General features: G+C 35.2%; 2 protein-coding genes across 4 annotated transcripts; one reads left to right on the top strand and one right to left on the bottom strand.

Moving 5' to 3' along the window:
• Nucleotides 1-955: 955 nt before the first annotated feature.
• On the top strand, nucleotides 956-12,524 carry LOC106717992 (protein asunder). The gene is made up of 13 exons (XM_045679697.1): nucleotides 956-1,172; nucleotides 1,467-1,541; nucleotides 1,926-2,071; nucleotides 2,347-2,490; nucleotides 2,724-2,814; nucleotides 3,238-3,366; nucleotides 3,563-3,673; nucleotides 8,538-8,698; nucleotides 8,956-9,096; nucleotides 9,502-9,652; nucleotides 10,083-10,225; nucleotides 11,665-11,813; nucleotides 12,268-12,524. The coding sequence occupies exons 1-13, from the start codon at nucleotides 957-959 to the stop codon at nucleotides 12,522-12,524; spliced, it is 1,914 nt and encodes a 637-aa protein (XP_045535653.1). The 5' UTR covers nucleotide 956.
• A 198-nt stretch (nucleotides 12,525-12,722) lies between these two features.
• LOC106718229 lies at nucleotides 12,723-20,450 on the bottom strand. 3 transcript variants are annotated; one of them, XM_014512260.2, is made up of 8 exons: nucleotides 20,133-20,450; nucleotides 19,679-19,957; nucleotides 17,594-17,690; nucleotides 16,890-17,201; nucleotides 15,704-15,902; nucleotides 14,598-14,754; nucleotides 14,025-14,216; nucleotides 12,723-12,984 (listed from the first exon to the last, which is right to left on the bottom strand). In XM_014512260.2, the coding sequence occupies exons 2-7, from the start codon at nucleotides 19,825-19,827 to the stop codon at nucleotides 14,114-14,116; spliced, it is 1,017 nt and encodes a 338-aa protein (XP_014367746.2). In that variant the 5' UTR covers nucleotides 19,828-19,957; nucleotides 20,133-20,450; the 3' UTR covers nucleotides 12,723-12,984; nucleotides 14,025-14,113. The 3 variants fall into 3 exon arrangements, with proteins under 3 accessions (XP_014367746.2, XP_014367749.2, XP_014367748.2); XM_014512263.2 differs by having other exon boundaries at nucleotides 19,862-19,957; XM_014512262.2 differs by lacking the exon at nucleotides 19,679-19,957.
• Between the last annotated feature and the right edge of the window lie 524 nt (nucleotides 20,451-20,974).

Genomic DNA, 20,974 nt, shown 5'->3' with positions numbered 1-20,974 from the left:
TAGTGTAGCTTAAAAAAAAACAACATTTGTTATTTTATAATTTCAAAATTCAGATATAAATATATAGTCGCAAGTCATTATTTCATAAAAAAAAATGGATAACGACATGATGTGGTATATAGGCATATGATATGACACAGAGGTTGTAGATAAATTATGTACATGACACCGATTTTCCTCTCAATTTTATTATCTCTATCAGTCTTTATGTGAATTCAATCCATATCAATTATAACATCCTTTTTAATCCATCCGAATTTTTCATGTTTGTAACTTAGGTCATCGGTCTTTAGGTAAGTAAAAAAATATCAAAATTATTTTAAAAATATCTATTTTGTTAAAGTTATCAAAGTATGAAAATTTAATAATAGTTTACAAATTATTGCTTTATATGTTTGTAAACATGGTTAAATAGAGATGGCGCAAATATCGATAAAGGATAAGGAAAGATTGCGCGTTCCCTTCTGTCAAAAAAATAAGCTTAGAGCATCCTTGCTTGTTCATTTAGTGTGTATATTTTTCAGTTATTAAGCGTTCATAAAGAAGTAAGCATAAAGTAAGCATCATCGTGATATGCATATTTGTGATTGTCAAATTGTACCTACAAATCAACCTCCACTGAAAAGTCTCGTGAACATTTACGTTTTATAACATCGAGGCGCGGCGGCTCTTTGCCTAGTCTGTTTCTCTATAGTCAAAAACCTAACGCGTGAACTCTATGGTTTTTGTTCACCTTTTAAACATGTCAATGTCAATCAAACCAAAAATTCACTAGGCTAAAAGACACCGATATCCAATGCCGTAATAAATAAAAAAAAAAAAACATTTATCTGTCAATGTCAAAAGTCATGTTTACAATTTACATCTGATTTTCGGCGTGATTTATGTTTGGTTTAAAGTTATTAATGCGGATTTACCGAAAAGCTGTAAATACATAGTGAATTAATTGCAATGCAATGTTTCCAACTAATCATAAAACAATATTTGTCTTAGATCACACTCCTTATTTTGGAATTTCTTCGGATTTTCCGATAGAATTCGATGTTTCCAAAAGTCGAGGACCAGGATATGTTCCTTTACCGCCGGTTTGTAAATCTTTATGGACGTGCAGTGTAGAAGCGGCTGTCGAATATTGCAGGATTGTGTGGGACTTATTTCCAGAAGGAAAATTGGTAAAATAATTAATGTTCATTATTCTGTTAAAAACATTTACTTTTATTGCAATGCATTTTATTTATGAATAAATAATCTGAGAATAGTTTATTTTTCTGTTCACACTGTAGAATAAATGTGTAATGTATTATTTACTGGGACTTTATAAACTTCAGTTTTTGAAGTCCTAAACACATTTGGTTCAGTAATTTTTTAGTAAACTATCCATTACCACATTCACTAAAATAAAATAAAAATGTCAGAAAAATCATTGTATATTGTTTAAGTTATTTACATAGATTTTCCTGTTGCAGATCCGGTTTGTTGTTAGTGATTCAGCAGCACATTTACTAAACACTTGGGCTGTAGCACAACAAAATTTGACACATGTAATTATTCCATTCCTTTATTTTATTTTATTTATTTAAACTTTGTACATACACATGAAGTATTGTACTGGAAAGCTTAACTCTAAAAGAGTTCTCTTACAGCTTACCATTATATAGAGAGAGGTTGTTTAATGGGTAATTTATTTCCTTCAATAATTTTTTTTATATATATTTCTTTTTCAATTAATATTCAACTGCACTCTACCTTACAACATAGTGTGAAAAACATATATCATAACATAATTTCATGTTTGATGTTATGAACTAAAATAATAATTTCTAATCCCTAGCAAAATAGACAACTAAAAATATGTTCTATTGTTTCATAAATGTATTATGAAGCTTAATTGTAATTCTTTTCACTCAATGTTGATAAACTTACAGATTCTAAATGGACTTAGTCTGGTTGGTCCGGTGAGACGCGGAGCAGGCGGTGATGTTGTGGGACTGTGTGCAGCCATAGAAGCACTGGGGGAACCCTCACCTACTCAGTCTTCACGACCCACTACCGAGAGACTATTCCAAAATCGGTATGCTAACAATTCCACCCGACCCAAAAGTACAGCAAGCACATTTATTTGTCAAACGCCAGCAAAGCATTCACTTATCCTCTGATGATGCAGATGTCCATAATTGGCAATAGTTATTTTGTTGTTCCTGCTGGGACTCTACTTTTTACTACAAATAATTACTTTTTACTACAATAAATACTTTTTTTGTAATGTATCTTTCAATCCCCATCCTTATCCAATGAGATAAATGTATCCTTATCAAATTTTAATGGGAAAAAAACATTTTTTGATAGAGGCCGCATTATCTGCATTACAAGTGCAAGGGATGATGACTCAATAAGGAGCTTGGCAGAGATAGCACTCAATGCCTTAGTGCAACAAAACAAAAAGTTGTCTATGGTCCCACCCACTACTAGTGCTGATGCCGATAATACACAGTATGTACTTTTTGTATTAAGATTTTTAATATTATTAAATTAATTATATGTATGTCATTTAACCTGTTTATCTCCATTTTCAAAAAATAATGTTTGTTTTGAAATAGTTTTATTTTAATTTATCTTGCCTTATTTCATGTATACGTATGTATGTATAGCGTTATTAATTAATTTTAGTAATATAAAAGTTATTAGTTATGGAAGGTAATTAAAAAAAAGTAATAAATTTCCAGATCCTTGGTCGTTCACTATTGTCATTTGGTTATAGTGAATGTTACACCGGAAAAGATTGAAACAAGAGTTAACAATCAACCACTTACAGAGGTGAGTTTAGAATGAATATTGTAAATCTTTTTTATAGCTAAACTCGTACTTCAACTTCGACCTAGGTCAATATATTTATATACATTTTTGCAACAAAGTTCCTTATCGCGCTTTGTGAATGGGGGCTAGACGGAAAAAATTCTTACGAAAAGTTGTCACGACACTTTTTGCTATATCACCATGGCAACGACGTGACAATATATAATGAAAATTCATAGAAATAAAATGTACTTCTTGTGAAGACTTAAGTTTTTTATGCATAGAATAAACATTGGTTCCTTCACTAATTAATTGAAAGGAACTTCGTTCCATCCGGGTGTCCCTTGACACCTCTCAAGTTTTTGTTTTTTTATATTTACATATTATATATGTAACTAGATAAAATTGTCTAGGTCTAGTTTGTATGTAAGATAATATTTTCAGATGGGCGGTGGCCTGATGGGTGTGGAGGTGATAGTCTCAAGAGCAAGCGCACTAGCCAACTTGCTCGGCCGTTTAGTGTTGCCACACTATAAGCTGGCAACAACCACTGTTACTGGCATCCCAATGAAGGTAATATATCTTACTAATATTACAAATGAGAAAGTTGAGATGATGTTTCTTATAAATTTGTGTTCACAATATTTTTTTTTTAATTGTGTAAAACTTTTTTTATTAACATTTGCCTGCGATTTTTTTCGTATTAAAGTTAATCCGTAAATGAGTGTAACTGATGTTTTAAAGTTACCAAAAATATTTTGTTTTAAAGGAAGAACAAAACGCGAGTTCAAGTGCTAACTACGATGTGGAGATCATTCACTCCTCGGAGGCGCACGCGGGCTTGCGGGCGGCGCAGACGGCGGCCGAGGCACTCGAATCTGTAAGATAAATATACAGTCAAAACCGTTTATGACGACATCGTTTAGAACAACATACCGGTTAAATTGACCAAAATCAAAGGTCCTGGCTGAATGTTATATGACAGCTTTATTGAAAACATTGGTTTTTACGACATTGTTTACTACGACATACCGCATTAAGCGACCACATTTGGTTAATTTTTTCGGCGAATTATATCTGTAGAACGACCGGCTCAGCTGTATTGTAAACAATTTGAATAGGTAACAGTATCCACATCTGGCACAGTATAATAGTCAATGGCTAATATCGTAAAAGTAAACAAAGTTTAGGGTCTTTTGTAATTCTTAGAAACAAAGCACATGCATGCCGTAGCCTCAAGGCCCGCTTGGTCATATCTCTTAAGTCCAGTGTTACCAACCCTACTGTTTTAACAGTAGATTTGCTGTTTTCACATTGATTTCAATGTTTTCTGTTTCATTCCTATTTTCTACTGTTTTTCAACTAGCGTGCAGCGTCACCTATTACACTGCTATGCAAAAATCGTTTAATAATCGCTACGTAATAAAACGCAATGACACTAGATGCATACAAAAATGATGGAAAAATGATATTCTTTTATATAATACGTTTGTATTGAAGTAAACAAAATGCGGTTTAATTTCATACATATCTTTCCTATTAATACCTGTCACCGGTTTTTACGACTCAATATGAGTAGTCCCTTCGATGTCGTTATAACAGATTTTGACTGTACTTACAGTTTTTGTGATAAAATAAACTAACATTAAATGTAGCTCTATTGAATATTATCCACGAATATAGGATTTCGTTATAATTTTGAATTTTTTTGTCATATAAATCAATACAGTTTTTATCTTAGTTAATCCTATTTTTCCCAATTTTAGAGCTTCGGGTGTTATTTTTGTTTCTTCCCTATAGTGCGATAATTATTTTAATCAGACAAGTATAGTTGGTCGGTTTTAAAAACACGATATAAACATTCGTTCTCGGAAAATTTTGGCATTTGAGTTGTAATCTTCAGATCCTGGGTTCGAATCCCAACATGTACCAACAGAGCTGGGCATTAACTCGTTAATCCGTTAATCGTTAATTAACGAAGTTAACATTTTGCTTAACGGATTAACTTTTAAGTTAATTTCAAAAAGTGTTAACGCTTTTGTTAACTTCCGTTAAATTCAACTTCCGTTAAAAAAAGTCCGTTAATCGTTAAATTAGAAACTTGGAGACGTGCTGTCATTTTGTTTAAATTACGTGCCACGCCACGCTCGTAAGTTCAACTATGTTGAGCGACTGTCGGCGACTCGAATGGTGAACGAACGAGTTGATAATGGATATATGTGAAGTTCGCGTGCAAGTGTGATGCATCAGAGCGTCCGAGAAAGACATGAACAACAGGACAAAATCAAAAGAAGGTTCGAAGGTTCGTTCGGTTTCATTACGAGTATATAAAAGCAAGAGTATGTAATAGCCCACATTCCGAACGCTCTTCGTCCCTGCAATACCCTCCAATCCCTTTTTGAGCAACTGTATTAAAAAACTTTTTTACTCGTGCTTTTTCTTTAGCTTTCCCAAACTCGTACGTTCTCTTTCCCATCTGTCAAAATAATGTCTATGAAAAAGAAAAAAACCAACCACGAAGTTTTTACAAAAAAAAAAATCATTGAAGTTTTTATGATTCATGCAAATATTACTAAAAAGAAGCTTCTTATTTGTTACAATATCAGATTTAATGCTTTTATTCAATTAATTAGGTTAGATTTCATTTTATTTCATCGCATTAAATTTCATTTTCATTTCATACTCGTATTAATAAAAATAATTTACTGAAAACTTGGCCGTTTGGGAAGTTCCCTTTGCCTACCCAGAATGGGTGAAAAAAAAAACAAAAAAATCTCTGTTTGTATTCTTTTACGGTTGGCGCCATTTTTCAAACATTTTAGTTAGTTGAGTTTATTGTGATTATATTATTCTATTAAATTGCTTCATTTTATTCGCAACTGTATCAAAAATAGTTGCTTAGTACACGTGCGAAACTGTCATTACAACTTGTTCCAACTATCAACTTGTAGACATTTGTCGGAACTCTTTGTAATGACAGGCTTTCCGCACTCGTAATGAAATATACGAAATATACTATAATGCATTCATACTTGTCTCTAATACTAATGTGTTATCAATACATAGTATAAAACAAAGTCGCTTTCGCTGTATGTCCGTATGCACAGGTGGGCACAGTTAATCGAAAAGTTAACTTCGTTAATCGTTAATTCGTTAATTGAAAAATTAACTTCGTTAATCGTTAATGCGTTAAATTCTCGAAATTTTAACACAAGTTAAAGTTAATCGTTAACAGTTAACCATACCAAAATTAAACATACTAATTTCACACTTTTGTGGCGACACTTGTTTAAAACAGTAATTTGACTATATATTCTACTAGCGACCCGCCCCGGCTTCGCACGGGTGCAATGCAAAATATACCTACTACAGAATAAATGCACAATTTATTTAAGGTACTTAAATGGATAAGGATTAATGCTGTATTGTTTAAAATCACTTCGTAAAAGAATAAAAATGGTTATGCTGGGTTATCCCTAAGAGATAGACATATACCATCGCGGACTTTTTTGTTGAACTTTTTAAGGTGAACAATACTGTAGTACATTATTTTGGTCTATCTCGTAGGGTTCAGCCAGCGTTTGCAATATAAGCGCAAAAAAACGTGCTTATTTACGACATCACATTAGAAAACTTTAAATTTATCAGTGTTTCTCTACTATATTATGCATTTATTATACATACAAACCTTCCTTAAGAATCACTCTATCTATTAAAAAAAACCGCGTCAAAATCCGTTGCGTAGTTTTAAAGATCTAAGCATACATACGGACATACAGCGAAAGCGACTTTGTTTTATACTATGTATTGATAACACATTAGTATTAGAGACAAGTATGAATGCATTATAGTATATTTCGTATATTTCATTACGAGTGCGGAAAGCCTGTCATTACAAAGAGTTCCGACAAATGTCTACAAGTTGATAGTTGGAACAAGTTGTAATGACAGTTTCGCACGTGTACTAAGCAACTATTTTTGATACAGTTGCGAATAAAATGAAGCAATTTAATAGAATAATATAATCACAATAAACTCAACTAACTAAAATGTTCGAAAAATGGCGCCAACCGTAAAAGAATACAAACAGAGATTTTTTTGTTTTTTTTTTCACCCATTCTGGGTAGGCAAAGGGAACTTCCCAAACGGCCAAGTTTTCAGTAAATTATTTTTATTAATACGAGTATGAAATGAAAATGAAATTTAATGCGATGAAATAAAATGAAATCTAACCTAATTAATTGAATAAAAGCATTAAATCTGATATTGTAACAAATAAGAAGCTTCTTTTTAGTAATATTTGCATGAATCATAAAAACTTCAATGATTTTTTTTTTTGTAAAAACTTCGTGGTTGGTTTTTTTCTTTTTAATAGACATTATTTTGACAGATGGGAAAGAGAACGTACGAGTTTGGGAAAGCTAAAGAAAAAGCACGAGTAAAAAAGTTTTTTAATACAGTTGCTCAAAAAGGGATTGGAGGGTATTGCAGGGACGAAGAGCGTTCGGAATGTGGGCTATTACATACTCTTGCTTTTATATACTCGTAATGAAACCGAACGAACCTTCGAACCTTCTTTTGATTTTGTCCTGTTGTTCATGTCTTTCTCGGACGCTCTGATGCATCACACTTGCACGCGAACTTCACATATATCCATTATCAACTCGTTCGTTCACCATTCGAGTCGCCGACAGTCGCTCAACATAGTTGAACTTACGAGCGTGGCGTGGCACGTAATTTAAACAAAATGACAGCACGTCTCCAAGTTTCTAATTTAACGATTAACGGACTTTTTTTAACGGAAGTTGAATTTAACGGAAGTTAACAAAAGCGTTAACACTTTTTGAAATTAACTTAAAAGTTAATCCGTTAAGCAAAATGTTAACTTCGTTAATTAACGATTAACGGATTAACGAGTTAATGCCCAGCTCTGTCCGTATGTATGCTTAGATCTTTAAAACTACGCAACGGATTTTGACGCGGTTTTTTTTAATAGATAGAGTGATTCTTAAGGAAGGTTTGTATGTATAATAAATGCATAATATAGTAGAGAAACACTGATAAATTTAAAGTTTTCTAATGTGATGTCGTAAATAAGCACGTTTTTTTGCGCTTATATTGCAAACGCTGGCTGAACCCTACGAGATAGACCAAAATAATGTACTACAGTATTGTTCACCTTAAAAAGTTCAACAAAAAAGTCCGCGATGGTATATGTCTATCTCTTAGGGATAACCCAGCATAACCATTTTTATTCTTTTACGAAGTGATTTTAAACAATACAGCATTAATCCTTATCCATTTAAGTACCTTAAATAAATTGTGCATTTATTCTGTAGTAGGTATATTTTGCATTGCACCCGTGCGAAGCCGGGGCGGGTCGCTAGTAGAATATATAGTCAAATTACTGTTTTAAACAAGTGTCGCCACAAAAGTGTGAAATTAGTATGTTTAATTTTGGTATGGTTAACTGTTAACGATTAACTTTAACTTGTGTTAAAATTTCGAGAATTTAACGCATTAACGATTAACGAAGTTAATTTTTCAATTAACGAATTAACGATTAACGAAGTTAACTTTTCGATTAACTGTGCCCACCTGTGTGTACCAATGTGTTTTTAGAATTTTAATTTACATATGTCATCCCTAACTTAGGGTAGGCTCCGAGCCTAAGATAATAATTTGGTTTGATCATGAGGATGTGTGAGGATGTGTGAGGATGTGTGTGTATGTGTGTGGTGCAGGTGGTACTGCGGTGGTGGACCCCGCGCGGTGCGGAGGGCGGGGCGAGCGGGTGTAGCGGGCCGCTGTGGCGCGTCACTCCCGCCGACGTCGCGTCACGCCCCTCCGCGTGTCTCGTCAACTTCCTGCTCAATGGACGCTCCGTCACGCTGGAGGTGCCGCGGTGAGAATACACTAACATTACCCTCACTCTCGTTCATGCCTACTATGTCGCATACAACCACAATTTTGGTATTATATTACAATACATAATTGTTCTTGTTTAAAGTATAAAGTACTAGTTGTCGCCCGCGACTCTGTTTGAGTATAAATGTTCTTCCAGAAATCTCGCTATAAAACCGGCGCTATCAAGCTGTGTATAATAGAGTAGGTGTAGATGTAGCAAGGTATTAATAAAATAGGGTTAATGTTAATATGCAGGAAGGGCGGAGGGAGGTCGGCATCTCACGTGCTGGCGGCGCAGGGTGGGGAGCTGTGGATTGGCGCGTTGGGCGGCCGCATGCCATACGATGACCCGCCCGCGCTCTCTGAAGGCGCTGGAGGACGTGTCACTGATTACAGGTATAGTTAATTAAAGCCCTTTCCGTCCATTTCTATCAGGAACCAGTAGTTGCCCGCGACTTCGACCACAGAATATAAAAGTAGTCTAAGTTACTTGCGAACATAAAGCTACATTCCGTCAAAGTCCCAGCAAAACCAACTGTTCAACAGACAAGAATTAAAAAAATAATTTCTCTTTATTAATATGTATAGATATCCTGTCCTAGTAATAGTTGGCGAAATCGACAGAGAAGAAGATAAACAGGAAAAGGAAGTATAGGCAGTAAAATAAAGTTTTTGCAACATCAGCTTGTAGATGACTGTAGGTCCGACTGTCTTCACACCTTTTTCTTCAAAAATCTGAACGGGCTCGTTTTTTATCTCAATTTACATCGTGTTTTAGTGAATTGATATTATAATTTGCAGGATAAAAGAGTTCGGTAGCGTGATGCAGCAGAACAAGCTGTTACCGCTGCGAGGTGCGGGCGCTAATGGCCGCGCTCGCGCTCGTCTGCAGCGACACACTACATATTGGCCGCTCACCATCTCTTCCACTATCATATTTAACTTAGGCCCTGTAAGTTATACTTTTAATTGTGTCCTCAGCTTATTCGTACACAAGGAGTGGTTCCAAGGTACCCTAAGTTAAGGTTAACTAGTACTCTTTACAGTAGAAATATCGAAAAAAGATATAAATGAAAGCCGAAGAACACATTACGTGGCGTGAATCGAACTATGACCATGTTTTAATTTTGACCTCTAAAGAAATTGATTACATCAGATACACCTTTTTACCAATTTTAGTCCTCTTTCTCTTCGCACCATTTTCTATAAGGAAAGGATGGGAAGAGAAAGTGAATTTGACGGAGGTGGACACGGTAGAAAGAGGAAATATTATCCCTATCCTCCGTTGACTAAAGGTAGACATCGCATCTGCAATTGCCGATGTGTATGGGCAGCGGTTGCTTCGTATATTTGTACCTTATTGTTTATATACTTGTGTGAAGGTGGTGGAGCCGCTGAGCCGGCTGGTGGTGCAGGAGACGCTGTCGGAGGCGGAGGTGGAGGCGTGTCGCGGTGTGCTGCTGTCGCTGCTGGGTATGGAGTCACGCCACGAGTCGCCCGCCGCGCCCCTGCCTTCTAACGTGCGGTACGGTACATTAAAAAATATGTATATCTATATATATAAAAGAAAGTCGGCTGAATCGATTTGACTAAAAATTGGTGGGCGGGTAGCTTAGAACCAGGAAACGGACATAGGATAATTTTTACCCCGTTTTCTATTTTTTATTCCGCGCGGACGAAGTCGCGGGTAAAAGCTAGTATAAATATATATTTATGTTTCCTTGGCATACCAGTTATAAAAACACTAGCTGTCGCTAGCGACTCCGTTCTCGTAAAATTAAAAAAAAAACTTAATTTGTAGCCTATGTGTTCTTCCAGACTATGTTCTACATCAGAGATCCCCAAACTATTTTGGACAAGTGACCCCTTTCCCAAAATGAACTGTTACCTCAGACCCCCATTGCCAGATTACCTACTGTTAAGATCAATTATTATTATTCATTCTGATTTAGGTCAAGTAGATAGACTGAGAATTAGCAATGCTTTAAGTTCGATATCGACCCCTTGGTTTCGGACCCGAGTGGACGACCACTTTGGGAATCCCTGTTCTACATCAATACCAAATTTCATCTAGATGCAGGCATTCTGGAAATATAGATCTGGAGATAAACTATTTATATGTGTTTTTGTGTTTAAAAATTTTATATGAAATTGATTTCATCAGCCAAAAGTAGTATTTAATTATTTCTCTAAGTGTGCGTCCATAGTACGAGCCTAGCGCGGTTGCGGCGACGGACGCGAAGTATCATACATATGAAACGCGCCTTTGCGTCCATATTGTAGTGACTAAGGCGGAAGCCTAGTGCGACGGGACTGAGCGAGACAGCGCGCCTAAGTTTCAAACGCTTCTGTCCGCGCGTTTTGGCCCCACTACGGGCCTAGTCAGCGAGCGACCCAAAGCGCGGGTGGCGGAGGTTACAAACCAATTCAGTCTTGTCGCTCGGCGTATGCGCGTCTGTTTGTTTTGTTGGTCGTAAAATGGCGTTAGATACTGTAATGGCGAATTTTGTAGGGTATAATCTCAATTCTTCATATAAGTTAACAAATTCACCAGTTATTGCTCTTTTTTTATTTATTTCGTGCACACCATCTCTAGTGTTCAACACCTCCCATGTCAGAATCGGACTGTCTAGTAAAAATAGCAAATGCTCGTCCATAATAGTTTACAACACCTGATATAAGTCAAAACGCTACAAGAGCTCGCGCCTTACTGTGGCCACCGAACTCCCCCGCTCGCCGCGCCCGCCTAGGCTCCAGTCACCGCGCTTTCAGTGTGGACGCACACTAACATTGTAAATTTAGGCCTCGAGAGAAATTTATTTCAAACAAAATTCATAAGGGGGCAATAGTCATGTTCATCCTGAAAAATGGGACATGGATCCAAAAAGGTTGGGAAACACTGATCTAAACATTGGCATTTGCAATATTAGTAAGATTACAAGATATCATACATGTGTTGTTTAGTGTGAAGTGGTGTGGTCGTCGCGAGGACCAGTGGAGGCAGGTGTGGGGGGAGCTGGAGGCGCTGGTGCGCGCACACGCAGCCTCGCCCGCACACCGCGCTCTGCTCCGCACGCTGCTGGAGTGCCGCGGACACAACCACAGTGCAGACGGTACAATATAACATTCATTAAATCACCAATGCTCATAACTCATAACAATCTACTGTAATTCGTAATGAATTTTTACTGGCAACATTATTTATCTATGAACTCTCGAAGAGGGTGCCGGTAGCTTTAAATATATATTTTGATATAAGCGATCGCCCGCGACTTTGCTAGCGTAGATTTAAAACAAAAAAATAGTCTAAATTAGTCCCGCAAACCTAAGCTATCATCTAGTGAAAATCCCAACAAGGTCCAGCTGTTCCGGAGATTTCTTTTTTTTTTATTCGTTCAGAAACACATTTGCTGCTTTGGACATACGTTTTATTTTGACATTCAGTAAAAAAATATCGATTAAATAATAATTGAACAATCGACAACGATATTTGTAGAAGGGAAAAATATTTCCCTCGAGTGTGAAAGGGTTAAACATTCGCATTTATTTATGTAAAATATTATTTAGGTGAGTCGAGGGCGTCAGTGATACGTGCGACTACAGACTCCCCGCTGTCGCCTGTGGGCGCGGGTGGGGGCGGGGGTGGGGGAGCGGCGGGGAGCAGCGCGGGGGCGGGCGACGTGTGGGCGCCGCGCAATGCACTAGAGGCCCTGCTGGGCGCGCCCCGCCCTCCCCGGCGCCCAGACTTCGCGGGCCGCATGGCAGCAGGCAACAGAGTTGCCACATTATACTCTCACTTGCAAGATGTCGAAGCACAACATTAGTCTTTTATATGTAAAATTATTTTAAGGAAATATAATTATATTGTCTAATTTTTTTTAAATATGTTTTTAATTAGCTTCACGTTTCATTCTCCTTTGTCTCACGTGAAATAAATAAGAAATAGTATCCGATGAGGATGAAAAACATTGAATAAATTAAGAAAGGATCGGGTGTAATTAAAAATGCGACATTATAAAATTAATATCTTATATTTGTTCATTAAAAACTACATTGTGGGCCCGTGTGCCCGGCGCCCGGGTAACACGACCTTTGTATTATCTTGTTGCATATAAACTCTGCGGGCAGACTGTGTCATAAGGCAATGTGAGTGAATCTCCAAGGCATCTGGTCCGGATACGAGGCGGCGAGGCACGTTCCCTCCCCTTCCCCACGACTCCCCTGACCGCCCCGCCGACCACGTCAGTTAACAATTACTGGAATGTCACTCGGGATGCGAACGTCCTAAGTACGGAACATATACATAGAAGAGATTAGAGATTACCTAACTCGTCACATAGTAACAGATCCATTTTCAGCGGCATTGTAAATATTTACCACAAAAATACTATTAGCGTAAATTTCAAATTTTATATTACGATTATTTAAATTCTTTGTCAAGTTATTCTTTGTCTTCAACTGAAAACAGGCCTGTTACATTTAACAGTGTAAAGATTCGGACATCACAAGAGTAAAAGATTTTACCACCGTGACATTATTTTTACAACAAAAAATTATTCAAAAAAATATTTCTGAAATATCACATTGATTGTGATGTTATGTATCAGTCTATTGTTAATTTGTGATGTTCATAAAAAATTGGCAACCAATCGTAGAATTTCTATTGAACATATTTAATTTATTTCCTCTTTGTATATGTTCCGTGAACCAAACAAATCTACAAACGAAACCTAACACTATAGTCGGGTTTTTAATCAGCCGCTGTGACTTGACAGTTTATATTCTATCAGGTAGTTAGTGATGTTAAAATTCGAATTCTTTATAATTAATTATCCTACGTTTAAAAATAAAATGGTGGTTTGAATTCATTTCAATAACAATTAATCAAATTATATTGAAGTCAATATCCATAGAAGATTTTTATAATGGTACATTTTCCCAAAATAATGCATATTTTCAAATATTTATAAGCATTATGAAATATTCGTAATTCATTTTATTAGGCTTGAAAAATTCTTGAGTATATTTCAGTAATCAATATAGTTTGATTAATTCCATTATAATTAATTGTTTGAAATTTCATTACATCATTTAAAATATATGCGTATAAAAATTGAATTTGAATCTGTCACTGAACATCAGCTAATTAAAATTCATCCCTTCGGCCCATCGACCGCTGTACACATATTGTAACACCAAAAAACATTCGCCGAGTCCGTCCAAACACATACGAAATACCCTATAAAACTTACAAAAACCGGTACTCTTACAACTTAACACTATTTTTTTTTTTTATAATTAAACGGAATTGAAAAATAAATTACCTAGGTACAATAAGTTTTAGTCTAGAAAGCTATTTATATTCGCACGTGTGTGGTGCAGGGCGGGGGCGGGGGCGCGCGGGGTGCGCGTGTCAGTGCGTGGCCTCCCGCAGCTTCTTGGCCATCGGCGGCGCCTCCGCCCCCGGCGTCTCGCCCAAAGAGTTCTCCTCAGCTGAACTCGCTTCTTCTATTTGCCTACAACAAAATATTTACACATGCTATCAAAGAACCCTATGTACCGTACCAATATCTATAAATAACTTGCTTCTACCCGCGACTCCGTCCGCACGGAATAAAAAATAGAAAACGGGGTAAAAATTATCCTATGTCCGTTTCCTGGTTCTAAGCTACCTGCCCACCAATTTTCAGTCAAATCTATTCAGCCGTTCTTAAGTTATAAATAGTGTAACTAACACAACTTTCTTTTATATATATATATACCACAAGTTAAAAACTCTTAACTGCTCAGCTGAAAGGAATGTTATGCTCTTCGGAGTGTACCTTTTTCTTGAATACAGTAAATAGAACGAATTTCCATTTTTTAAATATAGGTTATTAGTAGTAAATGTGTGTTACCGTTTGGCGCGCGGCGTGCTGACGGCGGAGTCGGAGTTGTCGGAGGGCGAGGCGGGTGTGGCGGGGGTCGCGGGGGTGCCGGGCGAGGCAGCCTTAGCGTCCATAGAGTCCTCCGTGCACGACGTCGTCGTGTCCTCGTTCACTGACTCAAGCTTACCTATAACAAAACATACAAATTATTGCCACAAATATTCACCTAAATTTAATTATGTTTACTTTTAGGAGTAGTTTGTAATCTTATATGATTTAAATACACAATAATGAAAGTTAAAGGATATGACGACATTGTGATGCAAGTCCTAATGCCTTATCATAATAACTTTATTTTCATACGAAAAATTGTAGTACCATGAGATGTGCTAAATAGATATAAAATATTTTAATGTAGTTTTGCATCAAACTATCAGAACTATAGAAGAAAACTTGAATATAAATCATATTAAAAGTGTTGTATCAAGTAAAGGTACAAGTCTTTAACAATACTAAAAAAAAATTGTGTCAACTAAAATAGATGTGGTATTACAAGACAATTTGTATTCCGCAGTTAATGCGCGGGCGCAGGTAATGAGAGGTTCGACCATTGTTAGCGAGGCCGCTTTGTCTTGGCCCGGCTACGCATTGTTATTCATACTCTGGCAAAATTCACTACTGAGAACTAACCGTACTTTTTTTCGGACAGGTTACTTTTAGGCAATTGTTAAGTTTATTTTAGCCTCTTAGTTCTGAGTTTTATATTTTTATAGTTTTGTGTTTTATTTGCAAAAGGTTATTTACCTATTCTTAAGTTCAGCTAGGAATTTAAAATGAATTCAACAATAAAAATATTTCAAAAATATTAAAACTGCATACAATCTAATTTCAGTATTAGGAGATTGATGAATATTTTATCCATAATTTATTTTCTAATCGTGTGTTTCTACTGCCAAAATACCAGTACATAAACATGTTTTTTTTTAAATTGCTTTTTACAAACATCACTAAACTTAATGTTGTTGATTTAAAATAAGGGAGATAAAACATGCTCTTGTTCCGGTATTCCAGCACTGGAAATCAACAATAATATATATACATATTTGTATGTATGTATGTATGTATGTATGTGTTACCATTGCCATTGGTGGCAGGAGGCTCGAGGTTACTCTCATCGCTGGGCAAAGGCGAGCCGCCGTTGGTGGGCTCGGGCAGGGCGGGCAGTACGGGCTCTTTACCCAGCAGCTGTGGCTGCAAGTCCGACACTATGTTATGCGTCCATAGTGCCAACTCCACCATGTGTGGTGACCATTTCTTGCCACAACCATTTTGTTCCTTGAAAAATAAACAATTTTCAGTTAACATATTCAATACTTAGTTGTTGAGTCGGTGGCATTAAAAGTGTTCAATTTGTATGAGAAAATATTGGTAATTAGGGTACTAGTGGTTTCCAAATACTCCTAGTGGAGAACTAACTACAGAAATGATATTATGATCTTTTACCCACTCTGACTAAATTTATGTTTGGGCTTGGTTCATAGAGAATAACACCGAACTTTATTTTATAGTCAAGCAAAGAGTAACAATTGTTACTACTATGGCACTATGATGAACGTGAACTCTTGAGTTGTAGAAAAAGACATTAAAGCTTAAACTAAAGTTTAATTTCTTAATATTATAAAAGACCTGTATACTACTTATATAATTCTGATGACTGCAAAATAGTCTTGAGATTCGTACGAGTGACATAAATATTGCATGCCACTGTGACTCAGAGCTTCGGTAGGAAGTTGACACACACAAAATAATTTGTTAAACAATGTTAGTCACACTTGTTATGTACTAAGTATGTTACAAAGTACAAATCTGTTCTTTTCAAATTAAAATAAAGAAAAATAAGACAGTAGTAGTAATTATTTACAGGTTCAAATCTATGGCACATAATCAAGAGACTGCAAAGATCGACACTTTTTGTAGTGTCCCCAATTAATGTGTACTGCGGAACTTGTGGTTAGATACCAATACCATGTCAATAGGTCATATCTACACGCGCGACATTGTAATATACAAAAAAAAACAAAAGAAACAGCAAAAAGGTTAGTCGACATCACAGGAGACCGAAGAGCTGGCAGCTACCTCGGACAAAGAATTAGTCTAGCCATTCAAAGGGGGAACGCTGCCAGTATCTTCGGAACCTTGCCTAAAGGGACACCTTTTAATGATATATTTTAGTTTTTATGTATTATATTTACAAAAAAAATTATTGATATAATTAAAAAATGTTAACTACATATGATTGAAGTCCATATAAAAACTCCTTACCTTATTTAATCTATCACAGACGTTTCTAATATGTTTAACAAAGTTGAGGTATTCCTTGGCAGTGTAATCGCTCCCTTCCATCTCTGGTATTGCTTGTATGCATTCGTCCGCCATGAAGGGAGCTATTTCAGGGCTGGCTGCTGCTAGTAGGGCTGAGGCGGTGGCGGTACCTACACCCTTCAGGTTGCTGAGGGCTGTCATTGCTGATTCTATATTGGGCAATTTCTTGAATGCTTTCTTTGTTTCCTGCATTACCGCTCTTGGTGTGTTCACTTTGATTAGGTAGGACAGTTGTGGATAAAACCTTCCCCTCTGCAAAAAAAAAAAATTACTTTGACTAGTTTATAGTCTTTTATTATTATTTTAATGCTCTTTGTTAGTAAAAAAATAAAGCATTAATAAGTAAAGAATACTGTAAAATAATCAACTAATTGCCTTTTTTCCCTACAGAGAGTCAACAGAATATATATGAATGTATATAAAAAAAATTTTTTTTGTCCATAAAGTTTTAAAGACATTATAGAAGATAGTGCCTCGTCATAACCTAGGTCTTACATTTATCTATCTGTAGTTGTACTAGATTATAAAATTAATTGCTTTGGCAGATATTTTATTAACATGTGTGTTTCTGTAGATGTATTGTTATAGCACAAAGTATGTGAGACAAAGACATTTTGTTTTGAATATAAAATTATTATACTCACTGCTTGTTTCCATTTCATAAGTTGAACCAATTCTTCATGTATCATGTGAGCATCTTTCCCTCTAGATTTGATTTTCTTTGGTAATTCATTTTGATACCTGGAAATATAGAAATTGAAATTATCGAATAAAAATTAAAAAAAAATGGAATAAATATCTATTCTATATCATAGTAACTACTATACATAAGCATAATTGGACATTAATAATTCATTCCATGATTAATTATTAAGAGATTAATAATTTAGAGAAAAGTCACATAATGAGGTACATAAAAATGTTGAATAATGGTAAAATTCTATCAATTTTTATTTTTTAGTGTTTATTGATTGTGCAAAAAATTACAGATTTATAATATTAATTAAAAAATTTAATTTTTGGTATAATGTATGCTTTTTTAATGGAAAAGAAATATGTTAGCATATATTTTTAGATAATTAATTTCTTTTTAACATTTATTTTTCCCAAACTCCGAATAAAAATAGTGTTTTATATTTATCCTTTCATAAATTCAAAGAATATACAAACATACAATGCCATGAAATGGATTTTTATTGTTATGCATAAATAGGAAAATGCCAGCTATTTGATGGCCTATTGTGTTCAAAACACAAATAGTTATTTATATAAACAATTTATTTTGTTATCTTTTTTATTTATTTAAACTATAAATATAATTATGGAAAGATTCTTTAATATGAATATATTATTGAGTAATCATTTATTCTGTACCAGAATTAGTTAATTATAAACCAAAATGTATCTAGGATATTCAGAGGAAAATAATTGATGTAATTAAAAAAATACATTACAAAAAAATAATAATAACTTCTGATCTTTAGCCGCAAAATGCAAATTAATTTGATTATATATTTTATGTAGATGTTTATTGAAACATTATACAATTAAAATGATTATCTTGTTTACTACAAGTATTTTGTTGTGACTGCAAATACTAAGCAGCAACAGGAAATATTCAGTCATAGTTGTTGTAAATTATTTATATTGTTATTTAATATTGTTTTATTTTATTTAGACCCTAATTTTAATTTTGGATATTTATTATTGATTCATATTTGCTATGCTTAATTTATTTTAAAAATATTTGTTATAAACAAAATAATAAAATGTTTATAATTAAAATTGTTAAGTATGTGAATAGTCACACACTTAATTTTTGTTACAAACTACACTTAGTTATAATTAAATTACAGTTAATAAATTTTTTAGAATGAGATTTTTTTAAATTAACCTTTATTTTCAATAAATTTAAAAGGAACAATTAAATATTCGAGTTAATAAATTATAGCCATGGCTGGGTTAATTTTAGCTGTAGTGTTTTAAAAATTAATTATTTATTAAATAAATAAAATTATAATAATCAATTTCAAATATCAAAGATTAAGTAGAAATAGTTTTATAACATTATTCAATAGTTTTAAAAACACAAATGCAGTTAAGAAATAGTTAACAGTTCTATAAAAGTTAGACTTAAAAATTATTATAACTTGATGACTCATTACGTGATTTTTTTAAAATATCTGTTTAAAGGCCTACATCGTTTATTAGTTATTAATAATATCAATATTCAATTATTTGCCATTAAAAAAAGTTAAATGACGACAAAAACCTTTATAAATGGCAAGTCACCATTTTGAACGGATGTGAGAACAGCATTAAACAAAGCGATGTGTATTTTACTAGCTACTAGCAGTTGCAAATACAATAACATATTATGAGTGTTATCTAGACTCGTCTAATCAAAGTATCTACGGAATTAGTAAAGAAATATTCATGTACATCCCAAACTAAAAGCATATACGAGCGATGATACGTAAAGGACAGCCACCATTTTATAACGCCTAAGCGCGTTGATATTTTCCCCCACACTGGCTTCAGGAAAAACGATAGTGTCAAATTGACATCGATCCCACGTGACGCAGTGATTTTAATGAGCCGTCCGCGGACTAGAGATGCAGTCCGCGAGGGAGGTAGCTATCAAATCAGTTTGCACGGATACACACACAATACAAGTTCATTGACACGCCACGGCCGCATTTTCTCCACCGAAAGACGTTCGCACTTACCAATTGTCCAATTTTATGAGTTCCTCTGGTTTCTTTGTTTTCTGTTCAGCTTTTAGTTTGATCGCTTGTGGATATAACTTTAAAACACTGTCAAATTGTTTTGAATCTGCCTCCAGAAAGAAAGTAGACGTGTCTTTCGCGGTGGCCATTGTGAACGTTCTAAATGTACAACACTCTGCGTACCTATTTAGTTAGCTATAGCGCCGAACTCGACGCGGCGGCAGCACCTGGCCAACTGGGCGCCCTCTCCCCACTCGCCGCCATCTTGTCGACTGTATACTTCGCAATGACGTTCAATATTATTATTCGAAATCGAGTTTTGCACCATATTTTACCACAAAAAACACTTATTTAAGGATTATTATAACTTGCCATTTAGATAATAATATTATTTATGCACTACTTGGTCATAGAAACACGGTTAAAGCGTAATAAAAAAGTATAAAAAACTTACTTGCGATAACAAGGTTATGTAGGACGCGCGCTGTGTCGTGGCGTCGGCCATCGGTCGGGCATCCAAGGGGAATATTGAACACGGGAGTTATAACTTTCATCATGTTTGACTCACTTTAAATTGGAAATAATAACTATATAAATGAAATTTATCAGAAATTACAATATATAGTACACGATAATGCTAGTCACGTCGACCTCGGCGCACTATCAATTTCCTTAAACGTGACGCAACACACGACACCGTTCTACCGAAACGACTTTGGTAAACACGCATATTTTCCGTTGCATTGCAGTACACACTGAGCTCGGAGTAGTCATGAAGTAGTAACTAGCGGTGTACATAAGGCATTTAGGTAGTACGACGTACATATCACCGGGGTGGAACGTCACCACACCAATCGGCTTTGTTGTTTTGATAGACCGCCATGTGCTCTACTCCCTCTTTATAAATTTTCTTAATATTAAACGTTTGGCGAATTAATGAAACAGCTGGCGCACTTCGTGACCTTTGTTTCACGTTTACATGTCTCGTTACAATGCATAAGGCTTATTCAAATGAATAAGTCATTTTCCTACGTTTTAATGTTGCATTTTATTATTTCTTTAGAGTTTTTACGGTCAAATTTGGTGGAAAATTCGACGTAAAAAAACGTTTTATGCATCCATTTGCGCAGCTACATATTTTGAAAAAATCTAATTCTTGGTACCTGTAATTTAAAAACGTGTAAAAGTTAAAACGGAATCTCATGACTATTTTATTCTATCATCTCCCTTTATATCCAGCTACAGTTTTCAACAAGACATCGAACCCACGTTTTCAAAAGAATTCGTCACCATTGA

This window comes from Papilio machaon, chromosome 10 (assembly GCF_912999745.1).
Source record: "Papilio machaon chromosome 10, ilPapMach1.1, whole genome shotgun sequence".
In the NCBI taxonomy this organism is placed as follows: domain Eukaryota; kingdom Metazoa; phylum Arthropoda; class Insecta; order Lepidoptera; family Papilionidae; genus Papilio; species Papilio machaon.
This window is presented reverse-complemented; position numbering and strand designations above follow the sequence as displayed.

Coding starts and splice junctions, on each gene's coding strand:
- LOC106717992 (XM_045679697.1), top strand. CDS start 957: ATGTTTCCAACTAATCATAAAACAATATTTGTCTTAGATCACACTCCT. Junction 2,491..2,723: donor GCTGATGCCGATAATACACA/GTATGTACTTTT, acceptor ATAAATTTCCAG/ATCCTTGGTCGTTCACTATT. Junction 10,226..11,664: donor CCCCTGCCTTCTAACGTGCG/GTACGGTACATT, acceptor TGTGTTGTTTAG/TGTGAAGTGGTGTGGTCGTC.
- LOC106718229 (XM_014512260.2), bottom strand. CDS start 19,827: ATGGCCACCGCGAAAGACACGTCTACTTTCTTTCTGGAGGCAGATTCA. Junction 17,202..17,593: donor TTATGAAATGGAAACAAGCA/GTGAGTATAATA, acceptor TTTTTTTTGCAG/AGGGGAAGGTTTTATCCACA. Junction 14,755..15,703: donor TCCTGCCACCAATGGCAATG/GTAACACATACA, acceptor GTTTTGTTATAG/GTAAGCTTGAGTCAGTGAAC.